The sequence below is a fragment of the Lithobates pipiens genome, unplaced genomic scaffold (genome assembly GCF_037356315.1).
Source record: "Lithobates pipiens isolate NorthernLeopardFrog02 unplaced genomic scaffold, aLitPip1_a1.2 Scaffold_22, whole genome shotgun sequence".
In the NCBI taxonomy this organism is placed as follows: Eukaryota; Metazoa; Chordata; class Amphibia; order Anura; family Ranidae; genus Lithobates; species Lithobates pipiens.
Window position 1 is genome coordinate 127,703,949 of NW_027507784.1, and position 24,335 is coordinate 127,728,283.

The following is a 24,335-nucleotide window of genomic DNA, read 5'->3' on the forward strand; positions in this document are numbered from 1 at the left end:
ACCACAGAGGAAACCCAGATTCCCCAAGTGGGATTTACCCTTAGTTCTCGACTTCTTCTCTCAACTGGACAGATCACTTTCAGTCAAAGAATTGTCCCTAATGACATCTTTTTTGGTAGCCATATCCTCAGCGAAGAGAGTCTCTGAGATTCAGTCTTTAGGATCAAAGGAACCTTTCCTCACATTCTTCCCTGACAGAGTGGTCCTAGTGCCAATGCTGGGTTCAAACCCAAAGGTTACCTCGGTCTTCCACGAAAATCAGGACATTACTCTTCCTACCTTTAATTCTGCTGGGAGTCAGGATCTTCATCCTCTCGACATGGGAATTATTCTGAAACGGTACCTGGAGGCGACAGCTTCTTTACGGCAATCGGATTACCTTTTTGTTCTTTTTCATGGCAAAAACAAAGGCCTTAGGGCTTCGGTCAGATCCATCTCCACGTGGGTGGTTCAGGCGATCCAGTGGACTTATAAAGAGAAGGGCTTGGCTCCTCCTGAGGCGGTTACGGCACATTCCACGAGAAGTCTCTCTACTTCTTGGGCAGCTTCACGTCATGTGGCTCCTGAGGTTATCTGCAAGGCTGCCTCTTGGTCGTCCATTCATACATTTATGGCTCACTATTGTGTCGAACCTGCCAGTTTATCTTCTGTTGATTTTGGTTAAAGGTGCTGTCAGTGGACAGTGTTAAATAAATCTTGATTCAGCATTTTTGCCCACCCGAGTGTGTTTGGCGAGTTATTTCCCACACGTTGCTGCCATGGAGTCTGTCAGGAAAACGGAAAATTCCTATCAAAATACTTACCGTAATTTTCCTTTCCTGATGGACTCCATGGCAGCAGGAGTTCCCTCCCAAAATGGCTGGAGTAGGCTAGTTATCGAACACGGCCATGGGCAGGCAGCAAAGATTTATGGGAGTAGTGTCCTATAGGGTAGTGGAGGCGGGACTTAACCCACACGTTGCTGCCATGGAGTCCATCAGGAAAGGAAAATTACGGTAAGTATTTTGATAGGAATTTTCCATTTTTCTTTGGGTGGTATTTGATCACCCCTGCAGTTTTTATTTTTTGCGCTATAAACAAAAATTGAGCGACAATTTTTTAAAAAACACATTATTTTTTACTTTTTGTTATAATAAATATCCCCCAAAAATATATAAAATTTTTTTTTTTCCCCTCAGTTTAGCCGATACGTATTCTTCTACATATTTTTGGTAAAAAAAATTGCAATAAGCGATTATTGATTGGTTTGCGCAAAAGTTATAGCGTTTACAAAATAGGGGATAGTTTTATGGCGTTTTTATTAATAATTTTTTTCTACTAGTAATGGTGGCGATCAGCAATTTATTTTTTATTTTTTTGTGACTGCGACATTATGGCGGACACATCGGATATTTTTGATACGTTTTTGGGACCATTGTCATTTATACAGCAATCGGTGCGATACAAATGCACTGATTACTGTGGCGACTAGAGGCGGTTCAGTTTGCACTGTGTGCTATACAAGTATTTCATTCATTCCATTCATAAATGACACTGGCAGTGAAGGAGTTAACCAGGGGGTGGCAGTGTAGGGGTTAAATGTTCCTAGGGCAGCGTGTTACTAACTGTGGGGGGCTGGACTTTGTGTTAGTGAACACTGATCTCTGCTCCAATCACATGGAGCAGAGATCAGTGTCACTTGTTGCTAGGCAGAACGGAGAGATGCTGTTTACCATGGCATCTTCCCGTTCAGCCTCCCCATGAGACGATCGCGGGTATCCCCGCGGGCGGCATATAGAAATAGACATACCTGTACGCCAATATGCCTGCCCCTGCCGTTCTGCCAACGTACATCGGCGTGGGCCGGTCGGGAACTGGTTAAATAAAGCAAACAAAAACAGAAAAAAAGTTTAACTAATGGTCAATAAAATTGACTGAAGAAGGAGAATATGGAGTTAATTATTGCTGTTTAGAGTAAACTAAGGGGTTCAACAGAGGAACTTTTAATTAGAAAAAAAAAAAACATTTTATTTTTATTTATTTTTTTTGTCAAGGTTGCTTCAACTCTCTTCATCTGCAGATCGAAGTTCATCCCTTTGATCTGTAGATGAAAAACACAAAGTTACAAATAATACAATGTTCCAATGTTACTGTCTGCATCTTTTTTTTTTGACAGCTCCTGCTGCCGACCTTCTCTCTGTACTCGGCATTGCAGCTATGATTCATTAGAGCTGGGTACTGGGACAGGGAAGTATCCAGGCAGAAGGACTGGATGTACAAGACACGCCCTGTGTACAATGATGAATTTTTTTTTGGGGGGGGGCAGTGTCTACTACACTCAGAGTCTGCAACTGGTTAAGGCCCTTATTCAGTCCACAAAATAGAAGTAGAGTTGACTAGTGATTTCAGATCTCTTGAGAAAAACCCTTTGAATCCACCCCGGATACCCAGGGACTGGCTTAAAGCGGTACTAAACCCAAAAACAAAAATGTGATATATTGCGGCTCACCAATTCTTATATGTGGTGGCTGCCTTGGTTTTATTTTTTTCCTTTTATTTTCTTCTGATGTTCCAACCAATAAGTCTGTTATTTTTGTACTTGCTTTAACAGACCAAGCTGTCTAGCAAAATAAGCAGTTAGAGGGTGCAAGCCAATTATTTAACACTGACAGGCGTGCTTACACCGGTCAGCTTTTATTTATTTATGTAAAACCTTTATTCCAAAAGCATAAAAAAAACCTGTTGCTGCTTAAAACTTGTTAGCTGGGTTTAAATTTTAATCAAGTTAATCTAATACCGTCTGCCCAGAATGACAAGACTGCTGTCCAAAAGTGTCTATGCTGATCCCCCTTCCAGAGTGCAGACACTCCAACTCAGGCAGTGTGTTAATGGCTGGATCACCAGGTAAAAGGGAAAAAAGTCTTAATAAATAAAGCAATTGCAGTCATCACATCTAAGGATTGTAAGCTGCAGTATATTACATTTTTGTTTTGGGTTTAATGCTACTTTAAGGATCACCCCATCTTTTTTGTATGTGTTCTTATTTGACAGGTTTTAAAAGTTTTCTATCCCTCAACGCATGCAACGGCTAATAAGAACATTATCTTTAAGGGTAAAACTTTTGGAGAACGCTCCCAAATGGGGTCAGAAGGGTTCTGTAGTTAGGACATACAGAAATAACAGAGTTTAATTCCAGAGAGCAGTATTCTTAATCTGTGGTGTGCAGAGTTATCTGGATAAAAAATAAACTCTTGAGAAATGGGATCCTTTGACAACTAAGCTAACAAAGAAAATTTAAAAAGGCTGATATTTGTACATGAAGGGTACTTTGTGGCAAACCTTAATCTACCTCAATTTGAAGTCTAGAATTGCAGGTATTGAACAATAAACCTTGTGTATACTTTTCACTTTCCAAGTAAAAAATGACTTCCAAGTATAGCATATATTCTCCTTGTAGTCAAATTACTACTACAAAGAAGGGTATCAAATTTGTGTCCATGAGATTACACTTTCTGGTTCTGAGAGCTTGGGTATACTACCAGTGTTTTGAGGTAGGGGATCTAGTTGAATCAGTAGAACTCCTGGATGAGAGATTGACAGACATGTTGGTTGAGAACCAACTTCTTTTGCACCATTGTGCCACTAAAATGATCTTCACCCTGTCCTGAAGTATCTTCCTGATCAGAAATGGTAGCAAAGAAAAAAGGATAAAAAGCATACCCCAGCCTGAAATCTGAGTGTTATGGAGTCCATCCTCTGAGTTGATGGCTTCCTCTCTACAGGGAAGTAATTCTCCACTTTTTTGTTGTATTAGAGGCAAAGAGATCCACATCCAGTATCTGCCATCTGTCTGTGATCCCTTTAAAAAAAAAAAACAGTGGGCTCAGTTCCTAATCTTCTTGCTGTACTTGAAAATCTGGAATGCTTCAAGAATATGTATGTTATCCTTATGCAGGGATCATGCTAGTCTTATTTGTATCATTCCAATTTTAGCATATGCCCCCCCCCCCCCCCCATCATTTTGATATACGCTGCTGTTGTGTCATTGTCTCGAGACAACTGATACTCACTGAAGGGCAACATTTCTGTACATGGAGGATTGAATAAATCACCATTAAAAAAAAAAAAGTCAGTTTCAAATGGACCTCTTATCTTGGTCAAAAGACCATTTATTTTCAGTGTTCTGGCTTTCAAAGTTCACAGAAAGTCATTTAAGACTTGTTTTGCTGACCTCAAAGTGTTTTTTGTTGGAGACTAGGAAACACAGCCATTAATGTCTAAACTGCTGGCAACAAAAGGGAGTACGCTCCTAAGTGAAAATGTCCAAATTGGGCCCAATTATCCTCTTTCCCTCTCCGGTGTCAGTGGAGAGCAGGTGTGGTAAATTTGGTGTTATTATTCTCACTCTCTCATACTGGTCACTGGAAGTTCAACATGGCACCTCATGGCTAATAACTCTGAGGATCTGAAAAAAAATAATAGTTGCTCTACATAAAGATTGCCTAGGGTGTAGGATATAAGAAGACTTGGTTCAGAGGGTGTCAAGCTTGTGTAGTGGCAACCAGGTGAGGAGTACAAAGACAAGTGTGTCTTGCCTACAGTCAAGCATGGTTGGTGGTGGGAGTGTCGTGGTCTGGGGCTGCATGAGTGCTGCCGGTACTGGGGAGCTACAGTTCATTTAGGGAACCATGAATGATCCTCTCCTTTCAGAGACTGGGCCGCAGGGCTGTATTCCACTATAACGACCCCAAACACACCTTCAAGATGACCACTGCCTTGCTAAAGAAGCTAAGGGTAAAGGTGATGGACTGGCCAAACATGTCTCCAGACCTAAGCCCTATTGAGCATCTGTGGGACATCAAACGGAAGTTGAAGGAGTGCAAGGTCTCTTAACATCCACCAGCTCTGTGATGTCGTCTTGGAGGAGTGGGAAAGGACTCCAGTGGCAGCCTGTGAAGCTCTGAACTCCATGCCCAAGAGGGTTAAGGCAGTGCTGGAAAATAATGGCCACACAAAATATTGACACTTTGGGCCCAATTTTGAAATTTTCACTTAGGGGTGTACTCACTTTTGTTGCCGGCGGTTTAGACATTTAAGGGATATTATCGTGAGACTTATTTGCAATATAATGTATAAAATAATGAGAGCCAATGTTGCTCCATATTGTGAAATTTTTATGAAAGACAAAAAGGTGTGTATATATATATATATATATATATATATATATATATATATATATATATTAATCCGCTGCTCCTGTCACTCATGTCAACTGGTCTGCTACCCAGGCGAGTGCAAGTCTGAGCACGCTCAAGTGTGAATGACTGTGACGTGCTACCATAGTGATACTCCACAGGCATTCTAGGAAATAACTTACCACACCATATATGGTCAAAAACGGACTGTGACCATAAATGTTTCTAGTTTTTGTTTACACATCCAACCGCTAATGAGTAAAACACAGCAGCGTGAAAGGGCCTATAGCATACAATACTACTGCGTTTGGATTGTATACATTACATCCATGAGCATGAGCCCTTTTTGTTTTGGAAAACACTTTTTTTTTTTTTTTTCTTGGTTTCCAGACCCATGTTCATGTTCATTGTCAGCATAGTTACAGAGGTATAAAGATTTAGATTGCTGTTAAAGTGTTACTAAACCCAGGACACTGCATTCACTATATCTGGTCTCCCACTGTACATAGAACATGGCAATGCATTTATTTTGGTAAATATAAACTGCTAAATATCTTTTCCCAGTTTCTGAAGGTTTTGTAATGGAGCCCACCGTGAGGGGTGAAGATTGGGTCTGTTGATATTACCACAGAAATCCCTGCGGTTGGAAAGACAAGTAGAGATTTCTAAGGAATTTTTAAATTTTCTTATGAAATGTCTCTTAAAAAAAGTAAATGTTGTCATGCTTTAGTCACCACTGAGGGCTGTATAGAGCACGTACCTTGTCATGCTTTCCTCAAAGAGAGGAAATGGGGGCGGGAGAAGATGAATTCCCTCAGGGGACTGTAGTGAGGCTGATTTTCGGAGGGATCAGCTTCATAATCTGTAAGATTGATGGTACAATTTCTTACTGAATGGTCCGCTCCGCATTTATGCTACTCTTAACTGAGTGTTTGGGTTCGCTAAAGCCTCCTCAAGCTGTGCATGCCTTTCCTGTCCATTCATTGCTGGAAAAGCTTTTTGTATCTGAGTGGGATCACCCAGATAAGCATTTTTTCCCTATGGGGGAAAAAAATTCACTAAAGGTGGAGATACCAGCAATTGATACTGCTATATCCTCTGTAAATACAAGTTTGACTTGTCCAGCAGACAATGCTGAAATGCTTAGGGATCCAACAGATAAAAAGTTGGAATTCCTATTAAAGAACACTTTTTTTTTTTCTCTACCAGGTTGAGTTTCAGCCTGCGCTGACAGTAATTGGTCAATCCTTGAGAGACCAGTTAAACAGTTGCTCAAGGTTATCCTGTTCAGCAGGCCCAGGATCTGGCAAGCTACCAGCAGCTTTATATTTGCAATAGTCGCTATGAGAGATTATATATTCGCTAAACGCCATGCAAGAAGCTCCTTGCTAGTTTTCATTTTGATCAGTGGAACGGCTGTTTGGGGATGATTTGGATAATACAGCCAAATAATTTCTAGTGGAAAAAGTACCCCTTTGCCATTTAATAAAAGGAGTAAATGTATTTCATTTAAACAAGCTCCTTCTCCAGTGCCAGGGGCATCAGCCTCCAGGCAGTCACGACGGCCTCCACTGTCAAGTTCAAGAGGTAATCCTCAGAGTCAACCCCAGAGACAAAAAAAGTATTGGGGGGGAATACTTCTTCAGTTCTCAAGGGTCTGGCAGGAAGAGTGTCGAGACAGATGCAGGACTTCCTCAATAATTCCAGGGTTCAAACTGGAGTTTCCATCTTCTCGTTTTCTCAGATCAAATGTTCCTAATAATCCAGAGAAAAATAAGTCTTTCTTTCAAGCATTGGACCCTCTTTTGGCAAAAAAGTGATCATGATGGTCCCTGTGAAAGAGCAGGGGTTGGGATTTTTTTTAAATTTTTTTTTTTTTTTTCAAACCTTTCTTTTTTCATGGTACCAAAACCGAATGGATATGTCAAACCCATTCTGGATCTCAAAGATCTAAACCGGTTCCTGAATATCTGCCTTTTTTTCGCATTGAGTCAATTCAGTCAGTTGTCTCCATCATACGAGGAGGAGAATGTCTGGCGTCAATCGACATCAAGGATGCATACCTCCATGTGCCTATTTCCCTGCTCACCAGTAATCTATAATTTTCAAGGTAGAAAATATTAAATTTCAGTTTGTAGCTCTGCTTTTCGGTCTAGCTACTGCACCTTGAGTGTTTTACAAAGCTTCTGGCCCCTCCTCTAGCCAGATTAAGGGCCCAAGGTATAATGATTATAGTTTACATAGATGATCTGCTCTTGATAGACCAGTCAGTAGCCTGCTTAGACCAAAGTATGGTCACCACATTCAACTACCTGGAATACCTAGGTTGGATTCTCAACCTAGAGAAATCTTCCTTAAAACCATGAAGGAGATTAAGCCCTCGTACACACGGTCGGAGAATCTGTCGGAATGAGTCTTATGGACCGTGTCGTCAAATAATCCGACTGTGTGTGGTATGCATCGGACTGATTCCGTCCGAATCTCCATCCGACCCAATTTTCCAACATGTTGGAAATATTTCCCGACCAACTGGGCTGGACGGACCTAATCCGATCATGTGTAGAGCATTTTGATCGGACCAAGTGCCACGCATGCTCAGATCAAATTCCTACATCAAAGCTATTGGCTACTAGCCTGAATGTAGTCCCATCGTAACGAAATTACGTCATCACGTTCTGAAAGATCGAATTTTTCGCCAATTTGGCCCGACCGTGTGTATGCAACAGTTTCGGACACAATCCGTGGGACTAAATCCGACGGATTTGGTTGGCAAAATCTCCGACTGTGTGTACGTGGGCTTAGACTACTTGGGTCTGATCATAGATGCATCCAGAAAAGGATATTCTTGCCCCAGGCAAAGATCAGCGCCTTAAAGGAACTGATTCAGGCGGTCGAAGCAAAGAAGAATCCTTCTATTCAGCTATGCATGAGGTTGTTGCGAAAGATGGTGGCTTCATTCAAGGCCATTCCTTATGCTCGGTTTCATTCGAGGCTGCTGTAAAACAGTATCCCATCGGCTTGGAACAAGAAGGTCCGAGCTTTAGATTTCCCAATGTGTCTGACTCCAAAGGTGCGCTGGAGCCTCCGTTTATGTTTAATAACCAAAAATCTGCAAAGGGGAAAATCCTTCCTACCTTTACCTGGGAAGTGGTAACAATATATGCCAACCTTTTTTATTTTGGGGAGCAGTCTTGGAAGATGCAACTGTCCAAGAGAAGTGGTCCAGATCAGAAATGACCTTCCCATTAGCATTTTAGAGATTCTGGCAGAGCACTTGGCCCAGAGGGCTTGAACGTTCAGTTTACGGAATTGTCCTGTCAGTATCCAATCCGACAATGCCACAGCAATGGCCTATATCAATCACCAAGGGGGCACAAGAAGTTGTGCGGCCCAAAGAGAGTTGAATCATACCTATCTTGAGCAGAAAACAATATACTTTTCCTATCGGCAGTCTTCATTTTAGGAATAGAAAATTGGCAGGCGGACTACTTGAGTCGCCAGCAGTTGTTCCCGGGAGAATGGTTCCTTCACCCTGATATCTTCCTGTCAATATGTCAAAGATGGGGGATCCCATACGTAGAACTGTGTCCAGGTTCAACAAAGAAATCAACAACTTTGTGTCAAGAACAAAGGATCTGCTAGCATGTGGAACAGATGCCTTGGTGTTCCAGTGGAATCGGTTTTCACTGATTTATACATTCCCTCCTATTGTGCCTGCATCCACGACTTCTTCGCAGGATCAAGCAGGAAGGGAAGTCAGTGATTCTTGTGGCCCAGAAGATCTTGGTATACAGAGATCATAAAGATGGCAGTCCCATGGACCCTACCACCACATCCAGACCTTCTCTCGTAAAGGTCCGGTATTCCATCCTACCTTACAAACGCTAAATTTAATGGGTTGGTTATTGAGACCCACATTGTGAAGAAACGTGGGCTGTCAAGTTCAGTGGTATCTACCTTGGTTAATGCAAGGAAGCCAGTCTCCAGAATCGCATATTATTGAGTCTAGAAGGCATATGTCTCCTGGGAGGAATTCAGGCATTGGAACCTCGGGAAGTATGTCATAGGTAAAATCCTTGACTTTCTGCAGCTGGGGTTAGAAATGAAGCTGGCCTTGAGTACTTTCAAAGGTCAGGTCTCGGCCTTATCAGTATTATTTCATCAACCACTTGCTTTGCATTCTTTGGTTTGTAGTTTTATTCAGGGGGTAACATGGCTTTATCCCCCAGTTAGGTCACCCCTGAACCCTTGGGGCTTGAATTCAGTTCTGTCGGCATTACAAAAACAGCCTTTTTGAGCCGATACGACATAGTCTATTTGTCCTTTTGACAAGGAAACTAGTTTTTCTGGTAACCATATCTTCTGCAAGAAGGGTATCAGAGTTGGCTGCTCTTGTAAAGAGCCCTATTATTATTCACAAGGATGAGGTAGTATTGTGTCCTCATCCTAACTTTTTACCAAAGGTAGTGTCAGTTTTTTTTATTTTTTTTATAAACCAGGATATTGTTCTACCTTCATTTTATTTTATTTTTTTCCAGAACCCTGTTCTATGGAAGAAAAATTACTACATTCTCTTGATGTGGTGAGAGCCGTCAAGGTCTACTTAAAGGCAACTGCTCAGATTCAAAAAACAGATTTTTTTTGTTTGTGTTGCCTGACTGTCCTAAAAGAGGACAGTCGGCATCTACTATTTCTAAATGTATTAGACAAGTAATCATTCTAGCTTATGGTTTAAAGAGGTAGATTCCACCCTCTCAAATCAAAGCGTACTCCTCCAGGGCTATTAGTGCTTCGTGGGCAGTGCATCACCAAGCCTCCATGGCTCAAATCTGCAAGGCTGCAACTTGGTCTTTAGTCTATACATTTACCAGATTCTATCAGGTGGATGTAAAAAGACATGAGGATGTCGCCTTTGGGCGCAGTGTGCTGCAGACAGCAGTATAAGTCCTCTGATCTCCTGTTGTCCTACTTTAGTTGTGTCTCCCTCCCCTCAGTTGGCATTGCTCTGGGACATTCCACATAGTAATTACTATGGCCCTGTGTCCTGTGATGTACTATTAAGAAAATAGGATTTTTATAACAGCTTACCTGTAAAATACTTTTCTTTGAAGTACATCACAGGACACACCCCTCTTTCGGGTATACTTGCGTATTGCTTTGCTACAAAACCTGAGGTACTCCCAGTAGTGAGACGGGTTATATAGAGAGGCAACTTCCTGTTTAGGATGTGCCAGTGTCCATAGCCTGAAGGTGGTCTTTAACCACTTCCCACCCGGCCAATGCATATATACGGCCGGGTGGGAGCCGTCCACTTCTGATAGGACGTTCAGGAACGTCCTTCAGAAGGAGCAGGATCGCGCACGTGCCCGCGCAGCGGCGCGATCCCGATGTGCTCGTGTCACCCGGACACGGCACATCTCAGATCGGCAGGAGGGCTCTGTGATTGGCCCTCCTGATCACATGACGGCCGTGTCCAATCACGGCCGTCATGTGATGTAAACAAACAGCCGGTTGCTAGGCAATCGGCTCCTCCTCTCCTCACACAGAAGTCATCGCTGAGGAGAGGAGAGCAGATCGCTGCAGCCGGCTGATGATCAGTGAGTATGAGCTGTTCTTACAGCTTTTTACTCACTGATCATCAGTCTAGTGTAAACACACAACACACCACACAGTGTAAACACAGACCCCACATATGTCCCCAAAACATACATGTCCCCAAATAATAAAAACACATGTCCCTAATAATAAAAACATGTCCCCCCACATATGTCCCACTAAAATCACATGTCCCAATGATTATGTGCACACATGTACATGATCATTTGCGTACATATGTCCGTGATCACACAAACCAATTATACACTTAACGGATTTTTTTTTTACCAAAAACATGTAGCAGAATACATTTTGGCTTAAATTTATGACAACATTTGATTTTATTGGATTTCTTTTAAAATAGAAAAAAGAAAATATTGTTTTTTTTCCAAATTTCCGCTTTTTTGCGCTTATATCGGAAAAAATAAAAAACGGAGTCGTGAATAAATACCACCAAAATAAAGCTCTATTTGTGCGAACAAAATGATAAAAATTTCATTTGGGAACAGTGTAGCATGACCGCGCAATTGTCACTGAAAGCGCTAGAGCGATGAAAGCTGAAAATTGGGCTGGGAAGGAAGGGGGGCGAAAGTGCCCTGTATTGAAGTGGTTAACCCACATATTAATTACTATGGCTCTGTGTCCCATGATGTACTTTAAAGAAAAGGATTTTTACAGGTAAGCTGTTATAAAAATACTATTTTTTTTGTGGGCTTATGTGTTATTCTTGTGCGCTAATATGTTTGGGCAGCTAAAAAACACAGGGATTTAGTTGATTACTCTCCTTTTGGGGGTTTATATCGGTCATCGTGAAATGATTTCTCTTAAACTTACCACTAAGATCTGTGTAATTTCTGAGTGACCCCCTCTGCTGCTCTGCATTGGCACTGTACCAGTATAGGTTATAGCCTCATAATACAGATTCATCTGATTTCAGCATAACATTGTGAAAAGAAGATAAATCTAGCCCAAATTTTGACAAAGCTGTCTTACTTTGCTGTCCAAGTTTACAGCACAAAAGTTGCGCACAGACCATGGCAAGCTCTTTGATAAATGAGGAACAGGTGGCTTTATGCTATATAACAGCCGCACTCTGTTCTTGGCTTTCTTGATAACGTTTCTTCCTTGTGTTTCCGCAAAGCTAGCATTGCTCTGCTTGGGGGCTCTGGGCTCGTGTAAGGGTTATTTGAGTCGTATGACCTGAAATAAAGCATCTGGTGCTTATTAGAATGTATTTCTAAGCTTGTTACTGTGCATAAACACAGCTCTGTTATTTTCCATAAGGCCCTTATATTTAATTTTACAATGGCTGTCGCCTAACATTGATTCTAGCCCTTTACTTGGCTTGATTTGGCCATATTACTTTATTTGCCATGTATGCTTGACTGTTAAGGGATTCCCTTTTTAAATGGAATAGTGGATCCAAGACCACAACGTTGCTATTTCAGCCAAAAATAAGATTTCATTAAGAATACTGTGGTAAGTAAAAAATGGTAACATATCCATTTATTAATTGAATACAGTTCTATTTGGACTTGGTCCTCTGCTGTAGTATATGGAGGTCTCAGTGTAACCTAAAAGGCAATTGGTAACACATCATTTTATATTAAAGTGAAAAACAATTTAAAGCATTTAGGTCTGCAACTAACAATTATTTTTCTAATCTATTAGTTGGCAGATTTTATTGTTTCGATTAATCACCTTAAAGGGGTTGTAAAGCTTTGTGTGTTTTCACCCTAATGCATCCTATGCATTTACGGTGAAAAAACACCTTCACTCTCCGCCCTCCCCGAGCCCCCAGTTTACTTACCCAAGCACTGAATCTCTGTGTGCGCGATCCTGCGTTGCTTTCCCCCAGATCCTGTGGGCTCTTCATTGGATGATAGCAATGCAGCCATTGACTCCCTCTGCTGTCAAATTAAATCAATGCTGTAGCGGGGGCGGGGCCGACTGATATACAGTCGCCGGCCATAGCTGCTAAGTGTAACACTGGAGAGCACCCGCAAGCTAACCCCCTTGGGAGAACGCTTCCCAGAGGGGGGTACGCTCTTGCGGGGAGGAGCCGAGACAGCCGCCGAGGAACCCCAGTAGATGAGGATTGGGGCCACTCGGCAAAACGAACTGCACAGTGGAGGTAAGTATGACATTTGTTATTTACAAAAAAAAATGAACCTATACAACCCCTTTCAAAAAAATTGTGGTGTATAATTTAGTTTAATATGTAAAGTTAAAAAAAAAGGCAATTTATTCTTAAATCTCTCTATGCAGTGGTAAATCTAAATAACCAACTATATGGTTAGGGAGCAAAATATCTAGTCCACTCTGAGAATAACAGACAGAGGAGATATACTGTATATACTATTAAAGAGTGATTCTGGTAAATATCATCAGACTCCGATCACATTTTTTTTATTTAAAAAAACAAATGTCTTCCTTCAAAAAAAAACATTTATTTTAAGAACGTTCGTTCGATTTTTCTAATCAGTGGGGTCAAATCGACGTTCATTTTCAACCACGGTGATGGGAATATTTGGAAATAGAAAACTTCTTGGTCAAAAGAATTTTCAGACAGGTGTATGTGGTTTTTGTTCAGAAATTACATTCATTTTAACATTCTGTTTTAAAAAAAAAGTGAAAATTTCAAACAACATTTTTTAATTCAGCGAATGTATAACAATTTTTCGTCTGAATATTCTCGTGAGCAGAAATTGATCAGTGTGGCCAGCATAAAGCTTGGTACACACCTATGCCGTTTGCTTTGGCTCTGTTTCTGCAGTTTTTTGCTGTGTGTTTTGATTTTTGCGCACATGGTTTTGCTGCGATTTGCATTTTGCCCTTTTTTAGGCCAATTTGTTGTTGGGCTGATTAAAAAACACAAATTGCTGCAAAAACTCATTACATGTGTTTCTGCAGCTTCTCCATTAAAGTATATTGAACCAAAAAGCACAGTTAAAAAAAAAAAAAAAAAAAAAAAAAAAAAAAAAAAAGGTCCCTGACCCTTTCCAAATACGCAGCGGCAGAAAAAAAAGCATAGATGTGAACGTGTCCCATAGGAAACCATGTAAATGAACTGTAGTGCGTTTCTGAAAAAATCACACAGATGTGACCCAGGCCTAACAAAATTAATAACCTAATGGGGTTAATAAAACTAAAATTAGCCCTTTATAGTACAAAAAAATCAGATAATCACTACTTTAAGTGGTTCATTTTTTTTACTGTAGAACTGTGAAAGTAATATTTACAGTAGCGATTATTTGCTCTTTTTGTACTACAAAGGGCTAATTTTAGTTTATTAACCCCATTATGTTACTGCCCGATTAATCGATTATGAAAATAGTAATCAATTTCATAATCGGTTATTAATTTCTTAATCCTGTGCATTGTGTAAAAAAGGCTGTTTGAACCTGTCTTCTCTGATCCTCCCCGTTGTTCCCTAATTATTTCTTTAGACCCCTTGCACACTGAGGTGTTTTTTCAGGCGCTTTTGGGCTAAAAATAGTTCCTGTAAAGCACCTGAAAAACGCCTCCCCTGCAGCCCCAGTGTGAGAGTCCAAGTGCTTTCACACTGGGGCGGTGCGCTTGCAGGATGCTGAAAAAGGTCAAGCAAGCAGCATCATTCAGGCGGTGCGGGAGCGGCGTATACACCGTTCCTCCCCCTGCCATTGAAATCAATGGGCAGGCGCTTAGGCAGCGGCACTTTGCAGGCGCTTTTAACCCTTTTTTCGACCGCTAGCGGGGTTTAACCCCCCCCCCCCCGATAGCATCCGAAAAGCACTGCTGTTATGGCAGTAAATTGCTGCTAAAATTAGCAGCGCTTTACCGCTAACGCCTCGCCCCATGTGAAAGCACTTGGGCTCTCACACTGCATCCCTATAGGACAATCAAGGAAGAAAGAAAACTCCTCCTACAAGCTTTTACCAGATACTGATAGAAGTTACACGATTGCTCTAACTGCTGTTGACTAAAGATATTTAGCAGTTTATATCTACTTGTATAATTGCATTTCCATGTTCTGTGTACTGTGGGAAACCAGATATAGTGAATGCAGGGTCCTGGGTTTAGTAACACTTTAAGTTTGTGTCACTGGGTATACGTGTTCATTGTTTACCTAATTTACCATTTCTTTTCTCTTTAGGCCAATGCAGAGATTGGTTGGATTTGGGATGTAGGTCAGAAGATATGGCAAAGAGATTTTCCAGGAATATATAGCTCCATAGCTGCCCATCAGTGGTCTGAAAACATACAGCCTGTCATGGAGGCAGTAAGAGGTAAGGTCCCTTTTCAGCTGTAGTCAAAGTTTCCAATTTCTTTGGTCTTTTTTTTTTTTCCATACTTTGAGGTCAATCCAAGTTCACTTTTTGCTTTCTGTTGGTTTGGTGAATGCCTTTACCACTGTATCTGAATTGTATTGTAGTCAAATCTTGAGCTCCAGCCAAATGGCTAAATACACAACTGAAATTTAATATTTTGAAATTATTTCACCAGCTGAAGAATTAAACATTCTTTTTCAACCAGCCTTGAGCTTCCGGGTAACCCTGCTAAACAACGCAGCCAGGTCTAAGACCTCTGTTTACCGTAGTGAAGCAATACACATTTGCTCAAAGCCCCACCCCTTACCCCCCACGGCCTGCTGGTACAATAACGAGGGAGCAGAAACACACTCATTAGGTCATCTGTCTGCTTTAATCTCCTGGAACAGCGTTATGACAACACTGTGTAAAACATAAGAGCCCTATTTGGCTTGGATTAACGACCTTCCTTCTAAAGTGAATGCAGCTGTGGTGAGCAGTACAGGAAGCATAGCATAGTAGAACTTTCTTAGAACAGAATGTACTCGCATCTCATGCCATCACATATGCCAAAAATAAGGGAATAAATCCTCATTTCAGAACAGTGGGGTGGAGCCATGCAAATTAATCTTTTACACTCCATGGCCTAACCTCTATCCAGAACTACTGGTGTATAGCACACATACAGCCTAATTTTAGATTTATTCCAAGCTGCTGCACACAGCCGTTTCATGCTTTTTGGCCATCATCATCGCAGTTTATGGGAGAAGTGGCTTCTATAGAGAAGGGTTTAGGGACTGGTAAGTATATCCTGAAGGTTATAGTTAGAAAGTACTAAAGGAACCAAAAACCCTCCATTAAATGAATGTGCAACACCGTAGAGCCCTCTTAGGACAAAGTATTCACGTGTCTAATTCGACCATATACTAATAATAGACAGTTGCACTTTTCAATTTAAATATTTAAAGTCGTAAGAGCAGCTGTTTCTGTTGATGGTAGTTCTCTGGTCTGGTGTTCAGACTAGGTTTGATGCTGCTGCTCTGAGTGATCTAAGCACGAGTTTATTTTATTTATATAATTTGATCACATAACCCATAAATAAGGGAATTATTTCTCAGTTCAGACAAGTGGGTGGAACAATGCACACCATTCACACCTCGTCAATTGGCCTAGTTCACATCAATGCACTGCATTGATGTGCACTGGGTGAAAATGGAAGCAGCTATATTTAAATGCACTGCAACACACACTTCCACACTACAAGATGTCACAGAATGCTGCAGTGTGTTAAGTAAAACAAACAAGTGCTTTGACGTCTAATAAAAAACAAAAAAAAATTCACATCAGCCCAGCATGTTAACCACTTTTGGACCGCTGCACGCCAATATACGTCCTTACTTTGAAGGGGGATATCGCTGTTACCCATATCCTCTTCTTCGGCCGGCGGTCCGGTTTCCGATATTAGTGGTCTCTGCATGATCATTTTTATGGGCGGCGGGAGAGGCCCCCCCCCCCTCCTGCCACGCTGCGGTGCCCTCTGCCGCTTACTGGAGGCAGCGGCGATCGAATCTTCACCCTTGCTGGGCATGGACACGAATGAGGGGAAGATGGCCCCTACCCGTCTCCATAACAATGCAGGGCGAAAGCAACGTCAAAATATCACTTCCGCCAATAGCTCTTAAAGGGCCATTTTAATTTTTTTTTTTTTCTTTTTATGTTTATATTGCATTTAAGTGTAAATATGAGAGCTGAGGTCCTGTCATGCTTTTTTTCTATTACAAGGGATGTTTACATTTCTTGTAATAGGAATAAAAGTGACACAATTTAAAAATGTTTTTTTTAAAGTGTTTAAAAAAAAAAAATGTTTTTTAAACATACCCCATCCCGCCGAGTTCTGCAGAAGCGAACGCATACGTGAGTAGCGCCCACATATGAAAATTGTGTTCAAAACCACACGTGAGATATTGCTGTGATCGGTAGAGCGAGAGCAATAATTCTAGCCCTAGACCTCCTCTGTAACTCAAAATATGCAACCTGTAGAATTTTTTTTAAATGTTGCCTATGCAGATTTTTAAGGGTAAAAGTTTGTCGCCATTCCACGAGCGGGCACAATTTTGAAGAGTGACATGTTGTTTATCAATTTACTCGGTGTAACATTCTCTTTCACAATATAAAAAAATATATAAAAATTGGGCTAACTTTACTTTTGTCTTATTTTTTAATTCAAGAAAGTGTATTTTCTCCAAAAAATAGCTCGCTTGTAAGACCGCTGCGAAAATACAGTGTGACAGAAAGTTATTGTATTCTCTAGGGTGTTAGAAAAAAAATTTATAATGTTTGGGGGTTCTAAGTAATTTTCTAGGGGGAATTTTTTTTTAACTGTTAAACAAAATTCAAAAAGAGGCTCGGTCTTTTAAGTGGTTAAAAACACTTGTCAGCTCAAGTGTGTTCAACGTGTGCTAAATGCAATGCATGTGTTGTGAATCTAGTCTAATGCCCCATGGCCAACTGTGTGCATCCTATTCCCCCCAATATAGCACAGAGGAAGACTAATATTATACATCCATTTATTGTTTTAGATTGTAAAATCTAACGAGCCGGGCCCTCTGATTCCTCCTGTATTGTAACTGTAATGTCTGCCTTCGTGTTGTAAAGCGCTGTGCAAACAGTTGGCGCTATATAAATCCCATATAATATTAATTCCAAACTGCACATAACTGCTTCAGACGTGTAAGTCATCATCAGTTTAGTGTATAGAAACAATGGCTTCTTTGAAACAAACAGTGAAGGTTGTTTTTTGATTCTTTAGTGCCTTTCCAACATAACTTTCTCATTTATACTTCTTGTTGGTCCTCAACCCCATAGAAGCCGTGGTTTCTGTACACTGTACTGCTGATGGCCAAAAAACAGCCAGGTGCAGTTTGCAATAAATGGCTCCATAATATTGGGCTAAATCTGTTCTATACACCAGCAGTTCTGGATGTATATTTAGCCAATAATGTAAAAATAATTAACATTGCCCTGCTCACTGTCTTGAAATGAGGAATAGTTATTTTATTTTTGATAATTTATGGAATGAGATGTGTAAATACCTTCTGTTTCTAAGAAGGCTCTAATGGTCTATGCACTGGTTCAAAGGGACTTTCTGGATCCTTTTTATTTTATTCTCACTTATATATATATCTATATTTTTTAGGAAGCTAATGTAAAAGAATTATTCAGAAACGTATAATTTTAATAATTGTTTTGGTGACTATAACAGAATGCAGTTGTTTTATATGTGCTTTGAGCAATAGTGATGCAGTTGTAAACAAGTTATACAACTCCATGCTTGAGCGGTATGAAGTTACTTTCGCTAATACTAGTTTCAAAATGTATATTCAATTTTGGCCACTAGAGGGAGCCCCTGGCTTACATATAACTTGAACAGAAATCATAACTTTAACTGATCTTGTTTAAAGTACTATAAAATACGAACTGCAGATTAGTGTCTGTAAATATTTGAACTCTTTTTGTATATAGAATCATTTTGTTTATAAAAAAAAAAAAAATCTAGTTATAAATAAGTTATCAGGGTGACATTATATTTTTCCTGAGCCTATTGTGGCGTTCTTCTTACTTTTCCTGCTAACTCTGTGGCAAGTCTATCACTGGAAACCATTTAATACTGTCTGGTGTTGTGGTAGGGTTTAAGTGGTTTTAAAGGTTGTTGTTTTATTTTTTTTATTTTTGTTTTAAGCAGTATTAAATCCAAAAGCAAACATTTTATTATACTACTGCTTACCAATTCATAGAAGTGATGGCTGCATTTTTTTTTTTTTTTTTTTTTTTTTTTTTATATATATTTTCATCTGGTGACCTGACTAGTAAGTCTGTTTTTCAAAAGATCCCTTCCAGATGTATCAGCTCCACTCTACCACTGGGTAACAGGCATGCTTACAATGAACAATTTTTTATTTTTTTATTTTTTTTCATGTAAACCTTTATTCCAAGAGAATAGAACATTTTGCCGTAACTGATTTATAAAGTGTGAGCTAGAGTCTTACTTCCATTTATTAGTGCATCTAACACCCCCCCCCCCCCCCCCCCTTCAAGTCTTCTTTGTCCAAAGTGGGAAAACTCTTAATACAGGAGGTGTGTTACTGGCAAGATAATCGGGTGAAAAGTCTAAAAAAAAAAAAATAAATAAATAAATAAAATGCAGCCACCACATCTAATGATTGGTAAGCTGCAAAATATTGTTTTGGGCTTTATACCTCTTGAATGCACTCTCTGCATTAAAGTAAAAAACTTTTCAGTGCAGATCCTCCTTTACCCCCCAAATACTTAACTGAGCCTGATCTTGGTTCAGCGCTGCTCTTTCTTCCTCCTCACTGGACTCGGTAAAAGCAGTGGAGTAAAATCTGCCATAGGCTCCTGCTGCTGTCAATCAAATCCAGTGATGGGGGCTGGGCCAAGCCAGACTGCGTGCAAGCCTGTATGAGTATCCTCCCCCCCCCCAAGTTTGCTAGGGGGTACTTCAAGGCACAAGTGCCGATGGGGGGGACCCCAGAAGAGGAGGATTGCAGAAAGCTGATAAGTATAACGTGTAAACAAAAAAAAAAAAAAAAAGGCTTTAAAGCGGAGGTCCACCCTAAAATGGACCTCCGCTCATCTGATCCCTCCCCCCCTCCGGCGCCACAATCGGCACCTTTCAGGGGGGAGGGGGGTGCAGTTACCTGGATAATCCAGGTAACTGCACCCACTTCCGGGCTAGCTGCCTGCGGAACGAGCGTAGGTTACGCCCCCGTTCCGCAAGCGCCCGCCCCCTTCAGGAAGTGCCCCGCTGCCTGCTGGGAAACACACAGCTCCCAGAGGCAGCGGGGACCGTCCGGATTGCGCCGCGCGGCTCGCGCATGCGCAGTAGGGAACCGGGAAATGAAGCCGAAAGGCTCCATTTCCTGATTCCCATACCCAAGATGGCGGCGGGACCCGGCCGCCGAGCGAGCGATCGGCTTCGGGTGCCGACATCGCGGGCGCGCTGGACAGGTAAGTGTCACTATTTAAAAGTCAGCAGCTGCAGTATTTGTAGCTGCTGGCTTTTAAAAAAAAAAAAAAAAAACGCGGAGTCCCGGTGGACTCCCGCTTTAATGTCTTTTTTTAGTAACCAATATTAAGGTCTTTATCTGTTTTGATTTTGAATTCCTGAGCAATTTTGCAATCCTGAAGTGAAGATGAGCCGGATCAGACCGCTAATGGCATAAGCCAACAACACACCACTTAGTTTCACATTTGTCCCTGGAGCACCCCTGAAATAAAGAAACTGTGACTTTCTGGTGGCTGCTATTTTCATAAGGAAATGCACCCTTTCCCTGTGTCCATGCTCTGCCTGGTCACTCGGGCATATTGGACTTTGTATTTTGCAGTAGAAGAAGTAACAAGTAATGCTCTTCATTACCAGTAAGTGGATGAACTGTAGGAGTTCTCTGGGTGCCCTGCAAGAAGTAACTGTAAGTAGTAGTAATTTGCTGTCAGCTGTCTGATCCTGCTGCTCATTTATATCTCCAGTGCTCCAAGGTTTGCTCTAACTTTCACATGTGCAGCAGTGGAGGCATTGAGATCTTGCACATTCTATAATTTTAGTGTTTTTGTTTTCTAATAGCTGCATTATTGCATAGGGATGAATGGGTTCTGTGCTAGCTACAGTACACATGTGTTTTCTTTTCCTTCTTCAGATGCAACACGAAGGCGAGCCTTTGTACTTGTATCACAAGCATACACGTCAATTTGTGCAGATGATTTAGCGGCATTTGTTGGACTTCCTGTTGAAGAAGCTGTAAACGGTGGGTTGTGAATAACAAAAGTCTAAGTATGAGTGTATTTATGTCAAATCATTTCACCAATGTGAAAATGCCAGTTCTCCTTTCCACGAGCATGAGTATTCTCTAGGAAATGCCCTTTCTAGAGCTTTGTAGTTTTAAAGCTCTGGAATCATTTATTTTTGTTTCTAATGATGTCATCGCCACAGTAAGTGGTACCTAATTATCTTTTCCACATGTTTTGAATATTATGAGAATAGTTGTGCTGTATGTACAGAAAAAATATATATATATTAATAATTTTGAGATTTCTTTTTATGTTGAACATCCTTTTATTTTTTTTTTTCTGATAATGGTTCTTACAGGTTTTTAGCACCTAGATGACACGTGCATAATCACTAGCCATCTATAAGCAGGATGCCAGCTTCCCCCAACTAGCCTTAAAATTGCCCCCCTCCTAATGGCTATGCCGACTAACCTTTTGTAGATGTGTGTGTATATACTTGCCTATTTTCCGGCAGCTCCAATCCAGTCATCTGATCTGTGTCGGCTAGCAGCAGCTGCAAGTAGAGCTAAGAGAAGGCTTTGATAATGACTAGTAAAGACTGTAGCAGTGGCATTACCCATAGGCTTCAATGGACCCTCCATTCTTGACGCTCCCTCCTGTCCCATGGAGCTGCTCTGGCTGACACAGGAGCTGGATCACATGACTGGAGTGGCCTGAAAATAGGTAAGTATCTACAGTACATCTTTCTTACACAAGTTAGTTAGAATAGTTGTTAGGAGGGAGGAAGCTGGAATTCCACTTTCAGGTAGCTCTACATCACATAAATCAATAGACATGCCAGCATTACCAAATCACATTATTTAATGCTGTTTTTACCTCTTTCTTACCATAAATAAAAAGATGGTGAATATAACTGACAGCCTAAGCAGCCTAGATGACATGGTATCTGGCTACTTATTACTGCAGAATATGTACTCTGGCCCATGTATACTCCATTATGTGGGCACCATTTAGTGCTGCACTAAGGATCATGTGCCTCTGTCAGAAAATAAAAGTACTTGTGATGTTATTGAACTGGCTGATAGAGCCTTGGTATAAATGGGTCTGTGTGTATGTACAGTATCTCACAACAGTGAGTACACCCCTCACATTTTTGTAAATATTTTTATTATATCTTTTCATGTGACAACACAGAATAAATTACACTTTGCTATAATGTAAAATAGTGAGTGTACAGCTTGTATAACAGTGTAACTTTACTGTCCCCTCAATATAACGCACACAGTCATTATTATCTAAACTGCTGGCAACAAAAGTGAGTACACCCCTAAGAGAAAATGTCCAAATTGGGCCCAATTAGCCATTTTCCCTCCCCGGTGTCATGTGACTGATTAGTGCTACAAGGTCTAAGGTGTGAATGGGGAGCAGGTGTGTTAAATTTGGTATTGATCCCATTCTCTAATGCTGGTCACTGGAAGTGCAACATGGCAAAGAACTCTGAGGATCTGAAAAAATAATTGTTTCTCTAAATAAAGATGGCCTAGGCCAGTGATGGTGATCCTTGACACCCCAGATGTTTTGGAACTACATTTTCCATGATGCTCTGGCAAACATCTGGGATGCCAAGATTTGCCATCACTAGCCTAGGCTATAATAAGCTTGCCAAGACCCTTAAACTGAGCTGCAGCACGATGGCCAAGACCATACAGCGGTTTAACAGGACAAGTTCCACTCGGAACAGGCCTTGCCTTGGTCGACCAAAGAAGTTGAGTGCACATGCTCAGGGTCCTATCTAGAGGTTTTCTTTGGGAAATAGATGTATGAGTGCTGCCAGCATTGATGCAGAGGTTGAAGGGGTTGGGGTCAGCATGTCAGTGCTCAGATCATACACTGCATCAAATTGGTCTGTATGGCTGTCATCCTAGAAGGAAGCCTCTTCTAAAAATTATGCACAAGAAAGCCTGTAAACAGTTTGCTGAAGACAAGCAGACTAAGGACCTGGATTACTGGAACCATGTCCTGTGTTCTGATGAGACCAAGATAAACTTATTTGGTTCAGATTGTGTCGAGCATGTGTGGGAGCAACCAGGTGAGGAGTAGTGGATCTTGCCTACATTCAAGCATGGTGGGATTGTCATGGTTTGGAACTGCATAAGTGCTGCCAGCACTGGGGAGTTTTAGTTCACTGAGGGAACCATGAATGCCAACGTGTACTGTGATATAACGACTCCAAACACACCTCCAAGAGAACCACTGTCTTGCTATAGAAGCTGAGGATAAAGATGATGGACTGACCAAGCATGTCTCCAGACCTAAACCCTAGTGAGCATCTGTGAGGACCAGCACAGCTAGAAAACTGACCACAGTGTGTTCTCCTGCTTAGCGTGGTCAGTTTTTGATAGGAAAGCTGGGGGACTGACAGGAACACCACAACGGACGCAATACAGAGAAAGGATACTTTTTCATACAAAACATGGTACAGGAGGCTCATATCAGGAATATGAAATGTTGGGTTTGCATATTCTTTGATAGTTCTGTTTTGGTAAAAATTACATTGTGCTGATTACAGTAGTTTTTTTTGGGGGGTGGGGGGGGGGATGCTGTGCTTTTTTTTAGCTTGATCTTTTACTTATCACATGGAGAGACAGGGCTAGCATTTCACAGACAGTTATATGGTTATGTAAAGTTAAAAGCTTGTTTCTGCGTAAGTTTTTCCATGAGATTTTCTTTACTTTGTTGTGTTTCCATGGTGCTGGTAAAAGGAGGTATTCTCCTACTTATGTTTTTTACACAACAGTAGGGAGATCTGTACTTCTCAATGCCTAAAATGAAAGGCTAGTGGTGCTCCTTGCCTGGTGCTATGTGTGCAAAAGAATGTCAAAGGAAAAGCACCCAGGGATCACACAAACTGAATTGTAATACTGATTTTGGAGAACTGGCATTTGATTTGTGGAAAGATTCTCTTCGATCGACCCTCTGCATGATGTTCGCAAGTAAATGTTGCACATATCTGTTTTTTATATATATATATATAATCTATCTATATATACGTTTTATTAGACTACTTTAGAGTCTTTGTTCTGTGACTGTCAATGGAGGGCCAAGGACTAATACGAAATCTGAGCCCATCTCTGAAAGCTGAGGCAGACTGTATAAGAGCAGCATGAACACCAAGATTCTGAGAAGCTTCAGCTTCAGCTTTCTTAAAGTCTTTACACCCCATTCACACCTGTGCAACTTGTCATGCTATGGACATCAAAGTCCCCTGACAAGTGGTAGCCCATCTTTTTCCGTTATAACCATTCATATATGTGTGACTTAAAGTCGCAGCTACTTCAAAGTAGTTCATGCACTATTTTGGTCTGACTTTCTTGCAACTTGAGAGCCATAGACTTCAGTGGTAACCCTCAAGTTGCATGAAAGTTACATGCAACAGTGGGTCCGACTTTGCAGAGGGACACATCTAAGTTGC

At 41.0% G+C, this 24,335-nt stretch overlaps 1 protein-coding gene and 1 pseudogene across 1 annotated transcript in view; one reads left to right on the plus strand and one right to left on the minus strand.

Moving 5' to 3' along the window:
- Positions 1-24,335, plus strand: part of COPS8 (COP9 signalosome subunit 8) — a 39,139-nt gene that overhangs the window by 12,374 nt on the left and 2,430 nt on the right. The window contains exons 4-5 of the mRNA XM_077448241.1: positions 14,905-15,037; positions 20,773-20,880. Of these exons, the coding sequence (XP_077304367.1) occupies positions 14,905-15,037; positions 20,773-20,880 (241 nt within the window). The remainder of the gene's footprint in view (positions 1-14,904; positions 15,038-20,772; positions 20,881-24,335) is intronic.
- LOC143925840 (U6 spliceosomal RNA) lies at positions 3,890-3,981 on the minus strand (annotated as a pseudogene).